Here is an 18,695-nt window from a genome sequence, read left to right as displayed (position 1 = left end):
TTTTGGCAATTAATTGATCTTTGACTATTAGTGGTAAATATGCCCAATGGCTTGTGATGGGACACTAGATAGGATGGGATCTGAGTTACTACAGAGAATTCTTCCCTGGGTGTCTTACCCACATGCTCAGGGTTTAGCTGATCGCCATATTTGGGGTCAGAAAGGAATTTTCCTCCAGGGCAGATTGACAAAGGCCATGGGGTTTTTTTGCCTTCCTCTGCAGCGTGGGGCATGGGTCACTTGCTGGAAGATTCTCTGCACCTTGAAGTCTTTAAACCATGATTTGAGGACTTTGATAGCTCAGACATAGGTTAGATTCTGTGGCCTGCGTTGTGCAGGAGGTCAGACTAGACGATTATAATAGTCCCTTCAGATCTTAAAGTCTGAAGTCTATTAAAGTCTATGAGATTTGACACTGGAGAGAGAGACAGGAGGACTTTTTTTAGTAGCAAAATACACACATTTCTTGTGCTTCTTTAGGAAAACATCTCAAAATACTATGTTTATTTAATTCTGAACAATATATTCCCTCTTTATGAAACTATTACTTTGGTTCACCAGATCCTGTTTCCATTGAAATCAACAGCAAAATTCACATCAATTTCCAGGGGAGCCAGATAGAGACATTTTTAGCAATTTCATAAAACCTTATAACAGAGTAGTACAATATATAATTTCTATAACAGTGAATTAGACTGCCTAGAGTTATCATCAATGACAAGTAAAAAAGTTTTATGGGCGAAGATAAAAGAAGGAATAAAAGGGAATTTACAGTAAAAGCCTGCAATATACCACTAATTTAGAATGAAGGTAACGGTAATTTTGTTCGGAAACTGATAGAAAGGCTGACCAAAACCACCAAAACTCACAGGATCTAGACCTCATGGGCAATTTTACCTTTCCAGATATTATTCTAAGACTAAAACAGCAACACAGTTCTTGGAGTGTGCTGAACATTGTTGCCAGTGATTCAACAGTTATTTATAATGAGTCTTGTTTTGGATGTAAAGCCCAATCCTGCAGTCCTTTCCCAGACAAAATTCCCACTAATTTATTTTGAAGTTAATTGCAGTTTTACCAGAGTAAAAACTGCAGGGTCAAGCCCACAATATTAGCTGAGAGGCAAATTTTCAAACAAACTATAAAAGAAAGAAAAAGCTAAAACTATATAGACACCTTCAATCAGAACATGGTATTTCAAAAATATCAGGACATTTGAAAATCAGGAAATCTAGAGATACTAAGCATTAAAAGTCTTAAATTTCCAGGAACCAGTTTAACTCTGTCCACACATCACCACACAGTGAATCACTGACTAACGTAATCTAAGTAATTCAGCTATTGTTCCTATTATTGAAATTAACAACGGAAAAATTATGTGCAGAGCTCATTTCACTTCTGTACGAAAGAGGCAAGATTATCACGTTTTCTATGGAAAAAGAGCACATCTAGGAGGGAAATGGCCAAGGTAGAGTGCAGGCTGTGGGGGGCAGTTTACCCTTGCATTCTGTTTGCTCCTGATGAGAACTCCTCCAAAATTTGAAAAGTAATGGGTTTCGGTTTTAATTGCCCTCTTTTTGAAGGAGCTGGAAGCACAATTTACTCTTTTTAGTGTGGTTAAATGTTGATAGATGTTTGGCTGTGTGTGTGTGTGTTCCCTCTGTGTGCCACCCCAGCCCTGCGCAGACAGCTGGCAAAGCAGACCTCGAGCGAACCGCCCAATGACCACAAGATCCGTTAAGGGACGAAGGCACCCAGCCAGGTTTATTGTCAACGAAGCACAGTGCTAGTATTCCACGGATTTTACCAGGCCCCTAATATATGTATGCCCATAACAATGGACCAGATCAGACAGCAGGACTTCCTGTTCCTCCCTAGGCCAGACAAAAATATTCCCTCTGAGATACATTTTTATACCCTGATACAAACAAGTTAGTACTGCCCCTCTGACATAGTTACTGTAGTTACTTCCCCCAACATGGCTAGTTATTACTTATTCTTATACATATTGGTTTGATTAAAACATCTTTATTACCTACTGTTATCCTGACCTTATCTTTTAGGAGGGAGTAAGTGTGTTCCTGTTATCCCTGGGGAACGTTTTTGAACCATCCTTGATATCGGGATGTTTTTGGTACCACTTGATATCAGGATGTGTTTGCGTGAGCACTCTGTGACTAGCACTCCTTAAGAATGTGTATTTTTGCAATATTAGCCCTGTACTTGCCAAATTTTGTGAGCTGGTTCTGCCTCATACCAGGCCTCTAATACAAGGGCTTATGTTTTAGGCTCTCTTCCTACTACACTTAGTAAGGGCTTTTTGAGAAACCAATATCCAGATAAGCCCTGATCCCTGAGAAATGAGGAAGCACCAAGCTCTTAAGAGGAATGGGAGATTACCTCAGCCGTAAATTTGTTCAGCCCTGCCTCCTGAACCTAGACCCCACCTGCTTAACTCTCTCAAAGGGAAAGAAGAGCCATCCTGGCTTCAAAGGCTATCATCATCGGCCACTGTTTCACACTGTTAAGCCCAAGCTGCAGACAAAAACCCCTTCAGAGGAAGAATGAAAAGGGAAACTTGATAGTTTCATACATTTTCCCTTAAAGATCCATAGTGCACTGGACTGCAGGTCATTTCTGTCTAGATGGCATGCAGACCAGAAACTACATTTCCATCTGAAGTCAGCAGATAGCATAGCTCAATGAGAAGGAAAGAACTATTTCTCTTGGTCTGCTCTGCCTTGCAGTTAAAGATGGAAGGAAATGCCCAGAATGGTGAACCTAATGAACAAAAAAGCATACTTTGTGAAGATAAGAGAAGCAGTAGACAGGATCCAAGCTAGTCAAAGTCCAGACACTCGCAGAAAATCTGTTAAAATCAGGATGGGGGAAGCAACTGGGCTCTCAGTAAAAAAGGAGTCTGTTCCAAATACTAATTTTAGACCTTTACGAATCTTTATTTTCATGTTCCTGTGTGATGATACATTGCATTTCTGCCAAGTACAGTAAGACTGCTTTATTGATTTTAAAGAAATGATTAAAGAAAATCTGTTTAAAATATTTATATTACTATCTTTTTTCCTTTAAAAAGGTCAATAGTGTTATTAAAGTTGTCTGATAAAAATGACATAAGCATGAACATAAACCTGCTATAGTAAAATTATATTTTAATATGATCTGTCAGAAAAACATTGGGTATTTATGAAAAATTGGCATCTTGTTAGTTTTGTTTTGTTTAGTATTGTATTGGCAACTCTGACAGGATCACCTGTGACAAGTTTTGGGAAGTAACAGGATACCTGAAAACTGCAATATACTCAGAGATATTATCACATGAACACTACAGATAGCAATTCTAGTAGAAAAGAAAAATATGAGCAAAAAGAAAGAAGGCCAATGTGGGCACATAAAGAAGATCTTAAAGAGCCAAAGGTTAAAAAGAAGTTGTATATAAAATGGAGAAGGGGGGAAAGCAACAAGAAAGGGGAGAAATAAGTCAGTGGAATAAGATTTAATTTAGATAACAACAAGGTAATACATTTGGAGAAAAATAATACTAAGCAGAATACAAAATGGGAGAATGCTAGCTAGGAAATGAGAATTTTCAGGTATAATACAGGCAATATATGTCCAATCTCACAATAAATCATGTATGTCCTTTTCTTCCATTTTGTGTTGTCTGCTCCTAATGGAATGGTGTGGCAGGAATGGCCAATGGCACTAAAGGAGCCATGATCCCTGGAGAGTAAAAAGGGGGACAGATTGACCAGCCCTCTAAACCCTTCCAGAAGCTCAAACACACTCATCCCCCTTTGGGAAGCACTTAGTACAAACATTAAGGCGATATCCTGAGGATCTTAAACTTTTCTATGAACTTCACCACACAAGTGTCTGAGATGGCCCCAGAGGATTCAGAGGATAATCCTGAGCTATTCTAGAAATTAGGCCGAGATGTCTTATGGAGATTTGTCATCTGCGATTTAGGCATAACTGATGCCATAGTCTCAAAGTATAATAATACTGTACCACCTCATTTTCTACATACATAAATTATTATTTATACTGTATGAAAATACATTTGTCTAGATAGCCATAAAATAAACATAGGGCTTTTTCTTTTGATTATTTCTTTGTTTGCAAACCAGTATCATAATGGCGGCACAGCTATCGGAATAAGAATTATTAACTTGTATTCCCTCCACTGGTTAACTGGCGCTACAGCCATAAAAACAGTAATACCCATTAGGTCCTAAATAAATAATCAGTTTTCTACAATTTCTAAAAAAAAGTCAGAATGGTAACTATTTACAATAGGTGAAAAGTAGCAACATTTTAAAACCAATAAAATATTCCCAAACAAATTTCTTTCAGTGCCTCTTTAACAAGAAAAAAAATTATTAAAATTACACAAAAGACATTTTTAACAGCACTATTATGAGGAAATGTTATAGTAAACCTACATAAGAAATCCTTTTTAGATCATTTTTTAGTATTTAGAAATATAATTTAACATTTTCGATCCTCAAACTGTATTAGCAGGTCTCACTTTGACTCCAAGTTAAAATTTCCTTTCCATAAATAAAGCACCATCTGTAATCAGACTCCAATCCAATTTACCATAAGCTAAATGATGTTTTTGTTGTCAAGGTGATTTCATACCAGCTCCCCAGGAAAAGGCAGATGAAACAAAAGAACTGAGGATAAGTGAAGACTGAAGCTTGTAAAAAATGAGGATACAAATTTACCAAAATTCAGATAATCCTAGTTTAATTATTTTAGAGTTTTAGACAGCATATTTCCTTGGCAATTAAGATACTGCAACTAATAATACAAATTAACAGAAAAAGTCCAAACAGAATATTTCCTAGGGGTTTTTTCTTGGTATAATACTTAAAAGTATTATAACTCTGAACGTCATTTTATACCTGCCAAACATTACTGCATTGAATACAAATCTGAGGTATTGTGTACCCTTCAACTCAGATTACCTTTGAACTACTTTAAGTCATAGCTGTGGAACAATACCACAGAAACATCCAAGGGCTTAAAATTATTTCTCCAGGGAGGAAAATCAAGTACCAATTTCGAACGTTAGAGTCTGACAAAGAAGCTCATGTTTGAGTGATCTTTAATTTAGTTAGCTGTAGTAAACATAAATGAATGTGATCATACCAGTACAATTAGCAAAAATGAAAATAAAGGCAAATTTCATTTACCTTGCTCTGCATATTTTTGATTAATAGGCATTAATTTTGTAACCGGGTGCAACAGAACTCTATTGTTATATACAGATTAGAAATGTAAACACTTAGCATTTCCCACAACTACTGACTTCACAATGATTTTGAATGTTATTTCAAAAAACAGTCAAGTGCCAGAGAAGTATAATGAAGGGAAAGAACACTACTGCCCCCTAATGAGCTAATCTAAAAAGAAATTTCTGTACATCATTTCGATCTCTCTCCTTCATGGAGCAACAGGCCATTACGTTCAAGCGGGGAGGATAAATAGCATATATAAACAATTAGCCATTTTGAAATAGTAAGTGGGATGCATACCAAAATTCTAAATAAGAGGCTGCAATTACTTCTATTTATAAAGTTAGGGAGAAAATGAGAAAAGCTGTATAACATTTAGGATGCTGAGATAAGTACTTAGCATTTTCGTACACAGAACTTTGCTGATGAAAAGTACTTTACAAACATTAACTAATTAAGCCTCAACACTTTTATGAAGCAGATAGATGAGTGTCTTTCTGTCTTAAAACCTGTCCTATACTGGATGTGATCAATAAGCTGCAAGCCAGTTGCTGTTATTGTTCAGGTCAACCCAGATTTCTAAATTTCAGTGTGCAAAACATTACAGCATTTGTATGTTTTTGTTGTTGCACCATTCCACCTACTAAGCACCAATTTCAGAGTTGTTATTCAAGGATGTAGTAATTGCAAGAAAATCCAATTCCATCTGATTGCATCAATAAAAAGAAAGAGAAAGAATCAAGAGAGAGTTTAGGAACTGGAGTTGTGTTTATAAAGGAAATGTGTGCTGGTGGATTGAACAAAATAAACTGTCTTTTGATTTAAAAAAAAACAAAACAACCACATGATCTATCGGTAAATACTAATATGTCACTACATGGCCAGGCAGGGGCGGAAAAAGCCACTTTTGATATATATGGCTTGAGCTTTCAACAGATACATCATACCGGCAGACTGGTTCCATAGGAATCTAATGTCAACAGATAAAGATTTTGTCTTTATATTTTTATAGCTGGAAACTGATGCAAAGAAATAGAGTGGCTTGTCTAATGCCAAAAATATGAAAGCCAGAATCAGAGCTTGAATTCTCTATTTTAAACCCTGAAAATACTGTATACCGATTACAAAAAAGTCAAAATGAATCCACTGTCCACATGGGAAAAAACTTTCAGCTGGGCCTCTACTCAACTTTTAAGTGCCCATGCATAAAATTGCACACAAACATATTTGGTGTACACTTCACAGGTAGAAATACTGGGCACAACACTGCAAAGATATAAACATTTGCATACACACTTTTAACAGTCTTAACTATTAGCCAATACATGTATGTTAGGGATAGGGCATGCTATATTAATAATGTATTATACCCAGCATGTGGGCAGATAAGTTAACCAAATTATATTAGGTCTTTCCTACAATTCTGTTCACTTTGCTCACTTATGTCAAGTAATATATATCCCACAATACTCTGCAAAAGCTAAACATAGCTTTTGGCATTAGTGAATATAATACCTCTCAAAGGCAAGATCCATTGATTCTGTGTCCTAACACAGGACAGTAGGTATCCTAGGGTGGAATATGGTATCCAAAACAGAAATAAGAAAAGGTCACCATGGTACCAGAAAAACAAGTGTAACCCCTTTGGGGTTTAGAGAGCATGGCCCTTTTAAATCTTTGTACTAAGGGGGCAATGTTGATTGTTCCAGGAAGAGGGAGTGCTGGTTTTTGTTGTTGGTTTTATTTTTGTTTTGTTTTGGGAGGATTGGGGCAGGAGGGGTGGAGGTAAGAAAAGAGAGAGGGAGAGCAACAGGGTGCGTGTCTGCAGCTCCAGACCCTCCCAGAGTGAAGAAGCCGAGAACCTGCCCGAAGCCTGGGAGGGACAGAGCAGCCAACCGGAGACACCCCAAGATAGGAGCCAGGAGGAGCACTGTGGTAGGGAGGAATCTCCCGAAAAGGACAAACCGGAGCTGGACCCAGTATTACTACTACCGAGAGTGGTGTGGGGCTCTGAGTACTGGAGCTTGTGAGTTTGCATTGAGAATAAGGAAGGAAGCTGTAGCTAGTTAAGTGGGGAGGTTAACTATAGCAGGGTTCAAAAAAGAACTAGATAAATTCATGGAGGATAGGTCCATCAATGGCTATTAGTCAGGATGGGCATAGATGGTGTCCCTAGCTTCTGTTTGCCAGAAGCTTGAAATGGGTGACAAGGAACGGACTTAGGGTTGCCAGGTGTCCAGTTTTCGACCAGAAGACCCGGTCAAAAAGGGACCCTGGCGGCTCCGGTCAGCACCACTGACCGGGCTGTTAAAAGTCCAGTCGGCAGCACAGCGGGGCTAAGGCAGGCTCCCTGGCTGATGTGGCTCTGTGTGACTCCCAGAAGCAGCGGCATGTCCTCTGGCTCCTATGTGTAGGGGCAGCCAGGGGGCTCTGCATGCTGCCCCCTCCCCAAGCGCCAGCTCTGCAGATGCATTGCTTGGTGTCTGCCCTTTCAGACCGTGGCTGTGAGGGCTTGTGTTGAATGTAACCCAGTTTTATCGCTTCCCCTATCTTTTCCCCTCCTGTTGTTTTCCTCCATTCATCCCTCTGTAAATAAATATTTCCCTTTCCTATATTCATTGTACTCTTCTGGTGTGTGTGTGTTCATTCTGGGGGGATTGGAATAGGTGCCCTTATGATGGAAGGGACTGGTAAAAAGGGTAAAAAAAGTGATTGGTGAATTTTAGTCTTGGCTGAAATATATACAGTGTTTTCTAAATTGTACACAGGTCTGGTAGTTTTGAAGCACACTTTCTGTGTAACGTGAACTGCATGCTGTGAAAAACAGCTTCCCAGAGGGAGTAGTGTGTATACCTCCTTAACGTATTGTACTATTTTATCTTCAGGCAATAAATTTGCTAACTTTGGTTATTTGGTCTCCTGAACATTTTTAATATCAAACCACAAATGCAGTCAATCAATGGTCTATACATTTAAATCACTATAACACTAATAACTGATAGTCTAACTATATAATCACTTTGGTCACCACTGAATTGCAGCTAATCCTGCAGCTGATCACATTGGCTACAAAACATTTTAGGACAAAAAGTGAACAAGAATACAATATGCAGTTTCTTCTGGAAGAATTTAAACAAGAAGAATATAATTATGCAGGTCTGAATTTGGCCAGGACATAGCCTTATCATCCTATTCTTGTGAGAAGTGCTACAGGGTCTTTAATGACTACAAACATGACCCTGGTTTTACATCTCAAACCAAAAATTAGCATATCCAACAGTACAGTCCTCCACAAAAATAAAGCATTCGCATTGGTTCTGCTCCTCCTCAAAAAGATCTTCACTTGATTCAGTAATGCAAGTACCTGTAGCACCTGCATTTCACTTAGTGATCTCCCACCTAAGTAATGACCAAGCCTGACCACGTGACTTTAATATAGGAACAAACCATAGCTCAAGGTGTCATGGTTGGATGCATTAGGATCCATTCTGTCTTTCTGCCATAATGTACAAAATCTTAATGAATTCACTTCTTTTTTAAAAGGGTTACATACTTTTATCAAAACAACAACAAAACTTCAAGAGAAACTATTTATTTATTTATAACAGCATGTACATGTTTTTCCAGTGTTTTCTTTTAGTCATTTTCTGTAGCTGCATTTTACATATGTTGCTCATTATGACTTGTATACAAAATGCTATCTGCTTTCTGTATTAAGGTTTTTAAAATTCACCCTCAGGTAATCTACTGTTTTTTCTAAGAACAAAGAACTCTGTTACAGGCGCCAGTTTAAGGCACCAAGAAGACCAAGGGCCTAAATCTCCTTATTTACCAGTGTAAGTCAGGAGTAACTCTATTCAAGTTAGTGGAATTACTGTGGTTTAAAGATGATCTGAGAGCAGAATCAGGTCCCTTGAATCAAAATTTTCCTCCTTTTTTTTAAATCTACTTTTTCACTAACACAGATTAAGGTAGAGACCACAAAAATTGCGGGGAGGTTACTTTCCACTGGCAAGGTGAGGTAATTCTATCCTAAAATATGCAAAACCAGTAGATCTTACTATTCAAGCATAAACAAAACATTATTTGTATTACTTTGGGATTTTAAAAGTGTACTTTCTATATTAGTCACACCTTGCCTATATTAAGGTTTACCCACCACTGTATTGGTTCAATTCAAACCACTAGCAAAAAATACAACATAAATGTAAAAACTGGCTTCCATTGACGGAGCATGTCCATTTCAAATTGAAGTAAAATCCACCAGCACAACCCAAGGTTTACATTGGTGCAGCATGTTTATACCAGTGGCTGTCCCAGTGTAGCTATACCAGTGGCTAAAACCGCATACTAGTTAGGGTTGTACGATAAAAATGTAAAGACCCTGGCTCTCCACTGTCATTTACACCTGTAAAGTGGTCTTAGAACACATGCATAATGATTTGATAAAAATCTCAGCCCTACTTTGCAAAGTATAAATGAAAACAAAATAGAAGGCAGAGGAAAACCAGGTGCAAAATATGTAAGAGTTATCAATCATGAGGTACGTATTATAAAATAACCATACCCCATGACATGTACTGTCAATACCTTTATAGTACAAAGAACTGCTTATATGGCATTCAACCCCAAAACCTATTTAATGCAAATAACAATATGCCAATTCTTTATTAATTCCACTTGCGTAAATTAAATTACCTTTAAAAAAATAAGTAAAAACACTGCTGTGAGATTAGTGACAATCAGTAGAGCTAGTTATAGTCTTAGAACCTTAAAATTATAAATTCTTTAAAAAATTGCATAAGTTCACTCTGCCAGGCAGTGGCTTTCCTACCTTTGAATCTTCATTGCTCATTCCAAGTTCTAATACAGCTTGAGGAGATTTCAGTTTCGCTTGGGTGGACTGAGCCATCTGAAGGTTAAGCTGCCATCCAATTGTCTCAAGCTATAAAACACAAGTTCAAATTAGAATCAGATGCTGCAAAAACACTAAGGAGGTGAGTTTTCAACATTTCTCAGTGGTCTGTGTCAATGAACATAGATGGCCAGGCTCTACATAGGCATTAGAGTTCCTATGCAAAGCACATTCTGCAAATTCTCCCTCAATTATATAATGTGGCTTGTTTTAAATTAATCTGCAGAAACACCCTTTAAATATTGTTTATTCTATGGTAATTGTGACAGCCTTGAGGTTATCTGGTATGTTCAAGTAAATCATTGTGTTCCTTAAATTACAGAGGACAGTGACTTACACTGATTTCTGCACAATTGGAAAGCAATTTATAAATCAAATCTAAAAAAAATGTTTTTCAAAGGTTCTGACCCCCTGAGGTTCCCACTTACACTGTGTTTTATACTTTAATTTCCTTTCCAAAAATAGAATCTTAGCAGAAAATGTGGTCTGCTTTGGAAAGTGACTAAATAAAAATGGCAAATTCTTAATCAGCAGATCTGCTCCATGTGCATTCCATCATGCCTGCCAATACTCACGACAAAAATTATTCTATGTTGCTTTCCACTCCTGTTAACACTGCAGAACTAAAACAGCTAAGAGTGTGACCTGCAAAGTCTGTTCCTTCTTCAGTTACAAACAAAATGCACATTAAAAGGAAACCACACAAAACAAACTCTATATCACTTTTAAGTCAAGGACCTAAAGTGATTTTACAAACATTAGCAAATTATGCATCACAATACCCCCTACAAGGAAGGTATTACTACATAAACCACAGAACTAGGGGGCTTACAGGAAACAATTTCTCTGGCTACAGGAGAAGAGAAGAGAACTGAAGGGCTGTTACCCGCTAACAGGTTTAATTAGCATAATTATCACCTGCTTCTAGTTAGTTTTATAAAGTTTTTAAATTCTATTATTTGGAATTTCTTTACATTTTGTTCATAGGAATGCATTTTAAATTGGTTATGGAACTAAATATATTAAATGACAAAAATCTTAGTTAATGCAGAGTTAAGGGTGTCCAGTGATAGCTTCTGCCCTTCCAGAATGTCAAGTTCAGCAAAACTCAAATTTCTGACGACAGGAAATACAGAGTTAAGGTAAACACCCACACAACCTTAACTCTGCCCTCAGAGCCTCCAATAGCCACTGGGAATGGTCTACATGAACTCCAGATACATTCACATTTGAGTGTAACTGTATTGAATGGGGGAGGAATAAGTTGGAGCTTCTTAGAACAACTGTGATTGTGTATGGTAAGTGCAGTTAGCACCCGTCCATTAAAGTGAAGAAGCAGAGTGGGAATATGTGTGTTATAGTCATTGTGGGACATTGCTCGAAGAGGGCACTGTTAAGGTTGCATGGGAGTTACCTTAACTCTGTATTTCCTGATTTTCAAAAGTTTGAGTTTTGCTGAATTTGATGTTCTGGAAAGGCACAAGCTATTACCCAGCAACCTTAATGCTGCCTTAACCAAGTTTTTTGGCATTTAATTTCCTAGCTCTTTCAAAAGAGAGAGAAATGTTTGTTGGTAGGCACTAATAGTCATTTTAGACAGTTCTATTTCTTACCTAGGTTTGCAGATGATATACTACTGTGGCTAGGTAATAATGAAAAGACTCAGCTTTCATATAGGGCTTTTCATCTCAAAGTATTTTACATCATCATCCCATTTTACAGATGGGAAACTAAGGCACAGAGAAGGGAAGTCACCTAGCAGGCCAGTGGCAGAGCTAGGAATAGTCCCAATCCAGTAGTTTTTTCAATAGACCACATGGTTGCTATGTGACTCCTGAGTTTTCCTCACGTCTCCTGTACATTTTGTTACAGTGGAATGGGGATAATGGTGTGAGAGAGAGACGACTAGTGGCTGCATGCTATCTTGGTTAAGTAGCCTCAGCTGCACATTGAACTGGGCTCCTCATTCCCACTACCTGCCCCCATATGGGACTCCTGCCCCTGGTTCAACCAGGTTCCCCAGCTATGCCGCAGGTCCATCCAGTTTGCTCCTCCTCAACACTGGGCACCTCCCATCCAATCTCACACAACAGTGGGGTGTATATTAAATATTCATTTTCTAGATTTTAGATGTTTACATTTATGTTTCCTTCAGCCCCCTCCCTGCCCCAATCCAAGCTCACACAGAGGGACAGGAAGCGGGGATCATATACCCCAGATGCCAGCTCACATAGGGGGTATGGAGTGGGGCTTAGACCCAACCAGAAAGGCAATCCCCTTCCAGTACCTGGTTCATATGAGGGGGCAGAGAATGGGAGGTTAAATGGGCTAGGGGATCACAGACTGTGGCACACATTCAGGAGGGAAATGAGGGGCTGACAGGTACCCCTGCCCCTATTCTCCCCCAGTCCCTCTGTCACTCACCTGCATGTCCTTTTTCCCAGTTTCCCGACCCCTCCCCTCACACTCTCCATTCTCTTCCCACCACTTGATTCCCCACCATTCCCATCTACTCTTCCACCCCAATCACCTTTCCCTCCCAGTGAGCATGTGTTTATTTAGTTCATTTTGTTTTCAAAAAAACTGTGCCTTCTGAATATTCTGCTGTACTCAGATTACAGTTCCCAAAATAAAAATCCCCCTTGATAAAGGCAGAGTGAAGCAATATTCCTGCTTTTTTTGTACTTCAGATTTCTGGCCTGGGTTGGATTTGAACTCAGTAATGTGATTGTGAAATTCAACTGGGCCACACTGGTTCTGTGAGAAAGAGGTCATTTTCTAGATAGATAGCCTCTCTCACTGCACATGTGCAATGTAATTCCTTTAGCGCATCACTGAACATGCAAAGCTTTGGATGCTCTAAATGGAAAAAACAAAATCTGTTTCCAATAACTTTTTAATTTGCTTTCCTCCAAAGGACTAGTGGATGTCATGCACTCTGTTGGGGTAACCCTAGAGCATTGGACAGCCTGATGCAATACTCTGAGCCCTCATTTGATCTCTGTGAGCAAAAAAGATTGCCAGAATCTCTCAACTCTAAGAAAAGTTATTTTTCTGGGGACTGTATCTCGGGAACCCGTAGGTCCTCCAGCCCCAGAGTTGGAATGCTAATAGAAACCTAGAGCCCCATGAGGCATACCAAATTTCAAGGCAATTCAATTAACCATGTAGAATAGATTATAGATCACTTAGGAAAGCAGAGTTTTAAAACAGAAACCTGGTCTTAACCTTAATTATCGCAGAGCTGTCATCCTTCTATAATGAAAGAGTATATGAATATATGAAAAGGTACAACATGAGGAAAGTTGGACACCCTATTCTAATAATTAGTGAGCTCAAATTGGGTAGCTGATCAGAGGTGATAAACAGGCTTATCCAAAGGCCACAGAAGTCAATAGAAAGACACTTATTGACTTACGAATGATCTATGCAAAATTTAAAAACCAATTTAACAAAGTCAGTTTAAAAGACAAATTAATTAAAATTAGTGCAACTCCGTGGAGCAGACACTTGTTTTACATCAGAGTGCCCTATTTCAATTTTGTTTAAATTGAGTCCTAAGAAAAAACAAAATAGGGTACTCGGTCCAAAATAAGAGTGTTCACACCAAAGGGTTTTACAGATTTAACTAAATAAATTTAAAAGTGGTGCTCACAATGTGTGTAGACAAGGCGTTAAGAGTCCCTGCTCTCATATCTGTTTGAATCTTTTATTTTAAACAGGATTAAGCTAAATCAAAATAAACCACTCAAACTGAAATATCTGTCTGCACACAAACTTGAACCAGTTTAACTAAATTCGATTAAAAAAACACACCATTATTAAAACTGGTGCAATTTGCAACATAGACAAGCCCATAGCACCTTGCTTTCCACTGGACACTAAGTCCAGCAATAGAGGCTCCAAACCAGAATATTGCACTGTATCGGGTAATTTGATCAAACACTATTTAAAGTGATATTGGCCAAGAGCAACAGTCCCAAGTAAGTGGTGGTGGACTGGCCTGGAGCTGGCAGCAGTACACCAAAGCAGTGAACAGCAGATAGTACCAGGTCTTTTGGTGAAAATCAAGGGGAGACCCTGTGCCAAGCTGATGACTGCAGGGTCAAGCCAGGGGTTTGTGACTAAGGTTTGTGTATGGTTTCCAATGAGCAAGAATCTCGAGGGCCCCAAAAGACTGGCTAACAGGTACTAGCAGAAACTCTGAAGGCTGCCAAATATTTGAGAAAAGGAACAACATCTAATAAAGAAGTAGTTTCTATAATCAGATTCTCAAGAAGCTCATGTGTTTGCTGTGTGGGGAAGGAACAACATTAAGGGAGTCCAAAATTTTCGTTTAAATTTCTTAGAACTGTAAGTGTCAATAGGGTTTTAGGTGGGGACTTGAGATAAATGTTTGTTTTATTTTGAAAGGGACGTCTAGCAGTAAACTAAACATCATGTTGGGTTAGAAATGCAGATTTATGGCTTTTATTTCACTCCTAATTCATACTTGTTCTGGAATATTGCAGACATCTTAGAACAAACACAATATATATGGTGACACAACAGTCTGAGTTAACAATAAAAGCCCTAACTTTTCTTATATTGGTTTACCTTAAAATTACTTTGTTTTTGGTAAGAATCATGGATTTTTTTTTTTCATTTTAATATAGCTGTATGAGAACTATATTTGATTAATATACTGTATGCTGTCTGAAGCTTCAAAGTGGTTTGCCTATTTATTTTCTTGAAAGGGAGATAGAACATATAATTTGCCATGGCTTTATTTATTTGAAAGATGCTCAAAATTCTGAAATAGTAACTAACCTTTTGTGAGTGGTAACAAGGTTTCTGTACAGTATTTATTTCCGAGTCACGGTACTTGCCAACAATTAAGTGGTACAACTTTTAGGATTAATTTTTCCAAAGGATAAAAATACATTTCAATTCTTTTCATGTCTAATATAATGTTCACTATAATGACCCAAAAAGGTTAGAACTATTTTCCAGTATTCACAATCTACTGTGATGTTTTAATGTAATCTCAGAGGTAATTCCTTGGATTTATATATATATATTCCTCTTAATTTATGAAAATAAATAGATGCTTTCAGTAGCTGCAGACTTTTGGCATCTTTTCACAGTTCCTCATCAGTATACTTTATATATTTATATACATACATATATATATATATATATACACACACATACATACATACACACACACACACACATATACACACACACACTTATGTATATTCTACATACACACACATTTATATGAAGAAAAGCTACCCTCTCTCTCTCTCAAATTTTAAGATAAATATGGTTTGTGTGTTATTTTGCTACATAACATCTTAATGATAGCACTAACTTACCTAGTTTTAGCTCAACTTTTTTATTTTAAAAAAAAATCACATACTTTCAACTGTCTGTAAACTAATGACAATGAGGTATAACTAGAAGATGGTGGGAAGGTAGTCGATATCACTAATACAAGTTAGCATTTATGGAACATCTTTCGGCTCAGTTCCTCTAGTACTACTGAGGATGACTCAAAGCAACTCAGAAATGGAGAACCTTTAAATTACCTTTGCATCACCTGATCCTAGGGCCATTCTGCACCACGTTGGCTCCCCAGGAGGTCATCGTGGTAGCTGAGGACCAGCAAGTTTAAAGGAACACAAGCACACACCCTACACACCAGCTGTGTGGAAAGCCTGCCTATATGAAACTTAAATGCCATTTAAGTACTATTTTCAAGGCTTACGTGGTAGATAGGCCTTATGTGGATTCTCTGTACAACATGGATTTTATCCACTGTAAACAATGTCCACAAAGTTAATGTTTGTAGTCTTGTGTATACTGTTGCCTCCACAACTCAAATTAACTTATTTGTAAAATTACCCTGTATCAGGAAAGACACTCCTGTTCAACTCACTTGTTTGTAGTATGATTTAATGCAAAATAAACGGAAGGAGTGTTGCATGAAAATCTAATAAAACTGGAGAGACTTGTTTTGGTTACATGACAGAGTCATAAAGAATTTTATTAATTTTGACAAACAGCACAGCTACTAATAGGAAAGAACTATCCATATCAAACTATAGCATATTCAGAAGCCAACCTAACTCAGAATGCTAAGGCAGCATTAACCAAAAGTCATCTTAGCATAAGTGTACAAAGTACATAGTGGATATCATGCACCATCTTCAGAGGCTAGCTGCTGGAAATCTACCACCATTTCTGGCAGAAAAAGGTTTCAAGTCATCTGTTCCCACAATAAACTAAGCTTACCTTCAGCAACGGGCTCCCTTCCCTAACCAGACTCCTGATCTACTCCCACTGGATTCCCTGTCCCCAACATATCGCCAGAGTAGTTGAGATTCTGAACAATATTTAATTGTCCTAGTAAGCTTATTTTGAACTAAACTGAAACAACTGAAAACAACAGTATAGAATCACAGAAATGAAGAACTGGAAGGGACCTTGATAAGACACATAGTCCAGTCCCTTGCACTGAGGTTAAGTATTATCTAGACCAGTGGTTCTTAACTAATTTATCACTGTAGGCCGCATATGCAGCCCACCCCGGACCCCAGATTCCCGAGCCTGCAGGGCCAGGTGAGAGCCTGCACCGGACCCCTGAGCCTGCAGGGCTGGGTGGCAGCCAGCTCTGGACCCAAGAGTCTGTGGAGCCGGGTGGCAGCCCGCTCCGACCCCAAATCCCGCATGGCCGGCTGACAGCCCCGCCGTGCCGGGCGGCCATTAGCACATAGCTAAGCTGGCCCATAGCTGTGTGCTAATTGGGCCATATGCAGCCCGTGGGCCGCTGGTTGAGAACCGCTGATCTAGACCATGCCCTAGAGGTGTTTGTCTAATGTGTTCTTAAAAACCTCCAACAATGGAGATTGCACAGCCTCCCTAGGTAATTTGTTCCAGTGCTTAATTACCCTGACAGGAAGTTTTTCCGAATATCCAACCTAAATGCTCTTGCTGCAATTTAAGCCCATTAGTTCTTGTCCTGTCCTCAGTGGTTAAAGAGAACAATTTATCACCCTCCTCTTTATAACAACTTATTACATACTTGAAGACTCTTTTCATGTCCCCCCACCCTCAGTATTCTCTTCTCCAGATTAAACAAACCCTATTTTTTTCAATCTGTCCTCATAGTTCATGTTTTCTAGACCTTTCATCATTTTTATTGCTCTTCTCTGCACTTTTTCCAATTTGTCCACATCTCCTCCAGAGTGTATTGTCCAGAACTGGACACAATATTCTAGCTGAGGCCTTATCCGTGCTGAATAGTGGAAGAATTACTTCTCATGTAATGCTTATGACACTCCTGCTAATTCATCCCAGATTGTTTGCATTTTTTGCAACAGTATCACATTGTCAACTCCTATTTAGTTTGTGTCAACTGTAACCTCCAGATCCTTTTTTGCAGTACTCCTTCCTAGGCAGCCACGTCCCATTTTGTATTTGTGCAATTGATTATTCCTTCCTAAAGGTAGTACTTCGTATTTGTCCTTACTGAATATCATCCTATTTATTTCAGACTATTTCTCCAGTTTATCAAGATCATTTTGAATTCTAATTCTGTTCTCCAAAACTTGCTATCATCTGCAAACTTTATACGTGTACTCTCTATGCCATTATCCAATCATTTAATAAGATAGTGAATAGAACTGGACCCAGGACAGATCCTTTCAGAACCCCATCTGATATGCCCTTCCAGCTCGATTGTGAACCACTGATAACTAATTTCTGAATACGCTTTTCCAACAAGTTGTGCACCCACCTTATAGTATGTTCATTAAGTTTACGTTTCTCTAGTTTGTTTATGAGAAGGTCATGTGAGAAAGAATAAAAAGCCTTACTAAAGTCAAGGTATATCACATCATCTGTTTCTCCCTCCTCCCCCGTCTTGTTAATATGTTAAAGGAGGATATTAGGTTGGTTTGACATGATTAGTTCTTGACAAATCCATATTGACTATTATTTATCACCTTATTTTCTTCTAGCTACTTACAAATTGATTGTTTGATTATTTGCTCCATTATCTTTCCAAGTACCTAAATTAAGCTGACTGGTCTCTAATTACCTGGGTTGTCCTTTTTTATAAATAGGTACTATATTGGCCCTTTTCCAGTCCTCTGGGATCTCTCCCATCCTCCAAGACTTTCTATATTGTGCTTTGAATAATAAGTGCTGTTCTTTTTATTTTATATATTTTATATTTTTGAGTGAGTGATTTTGAGATGGCTAAAGAAAATCAAATAAAAGCAAAATGCTCTTCTGGCCCAGCAATCCAGGCTAACATGGAAATCCACGAAAGAGAAAATAGTCCCCATCCTAACTATATTTCCCTTCACACCTGTGCTAGTCATTATCCACTGTTGTGTTGCATCTATATTAGACAATAAACTATTTGGGGTAGAGATGTGTCATTTCATATTTGTCTGTAATCATGCACAACAGTAGCAATGTACAATGTTAATATAAAATGTTTTCTCTTCCAGCTTCTCTCCCAGTGCAGA

The 18,695-nt window shown here is 38.3% G+C and overlaps 1 protein-coding gene across 1 annotated transcript in view; it reads right to left on the bottom strand.

Moving 5' to 3' along the window:
• COMMD10 (COMM domain containing 10) overlaps window positions 1-18,695 on the bottom strand; it is a 171,898-nt gene that overhangs the window by 119,052 nt on the left and 34,151 nt on the right. The window contains exon 5 of the mRNA XM_034774899.1: window positions 10,093-10,203. Within this exon, the coding sequence (XP_034630790.1) occupies window positions 10,093-10,203 (111 nt within the window). The remainder of the gene's footprint in view (window positions 1-10,092; window positions 10,204-18,695) is intronic.

Source organism: Trachemys scripta, chromosome 6 (assembly GCF_013100865.1).
Source record: "Trachemys scripta elegans isolate TJP31775 chromosome 6, CAS_Tse_1.0, whole genome shotgun sequence".
NCBI lineage: Eukaryota > Metazoa > Chordata > Testudines > Emydidae > Trachemys > Trachemys scripta.
The sequence above is the reverse complement of the archived record's forward strand: the minus strand, read 5'-3'. Positions and strand labels throughout refer to the sequence as shown.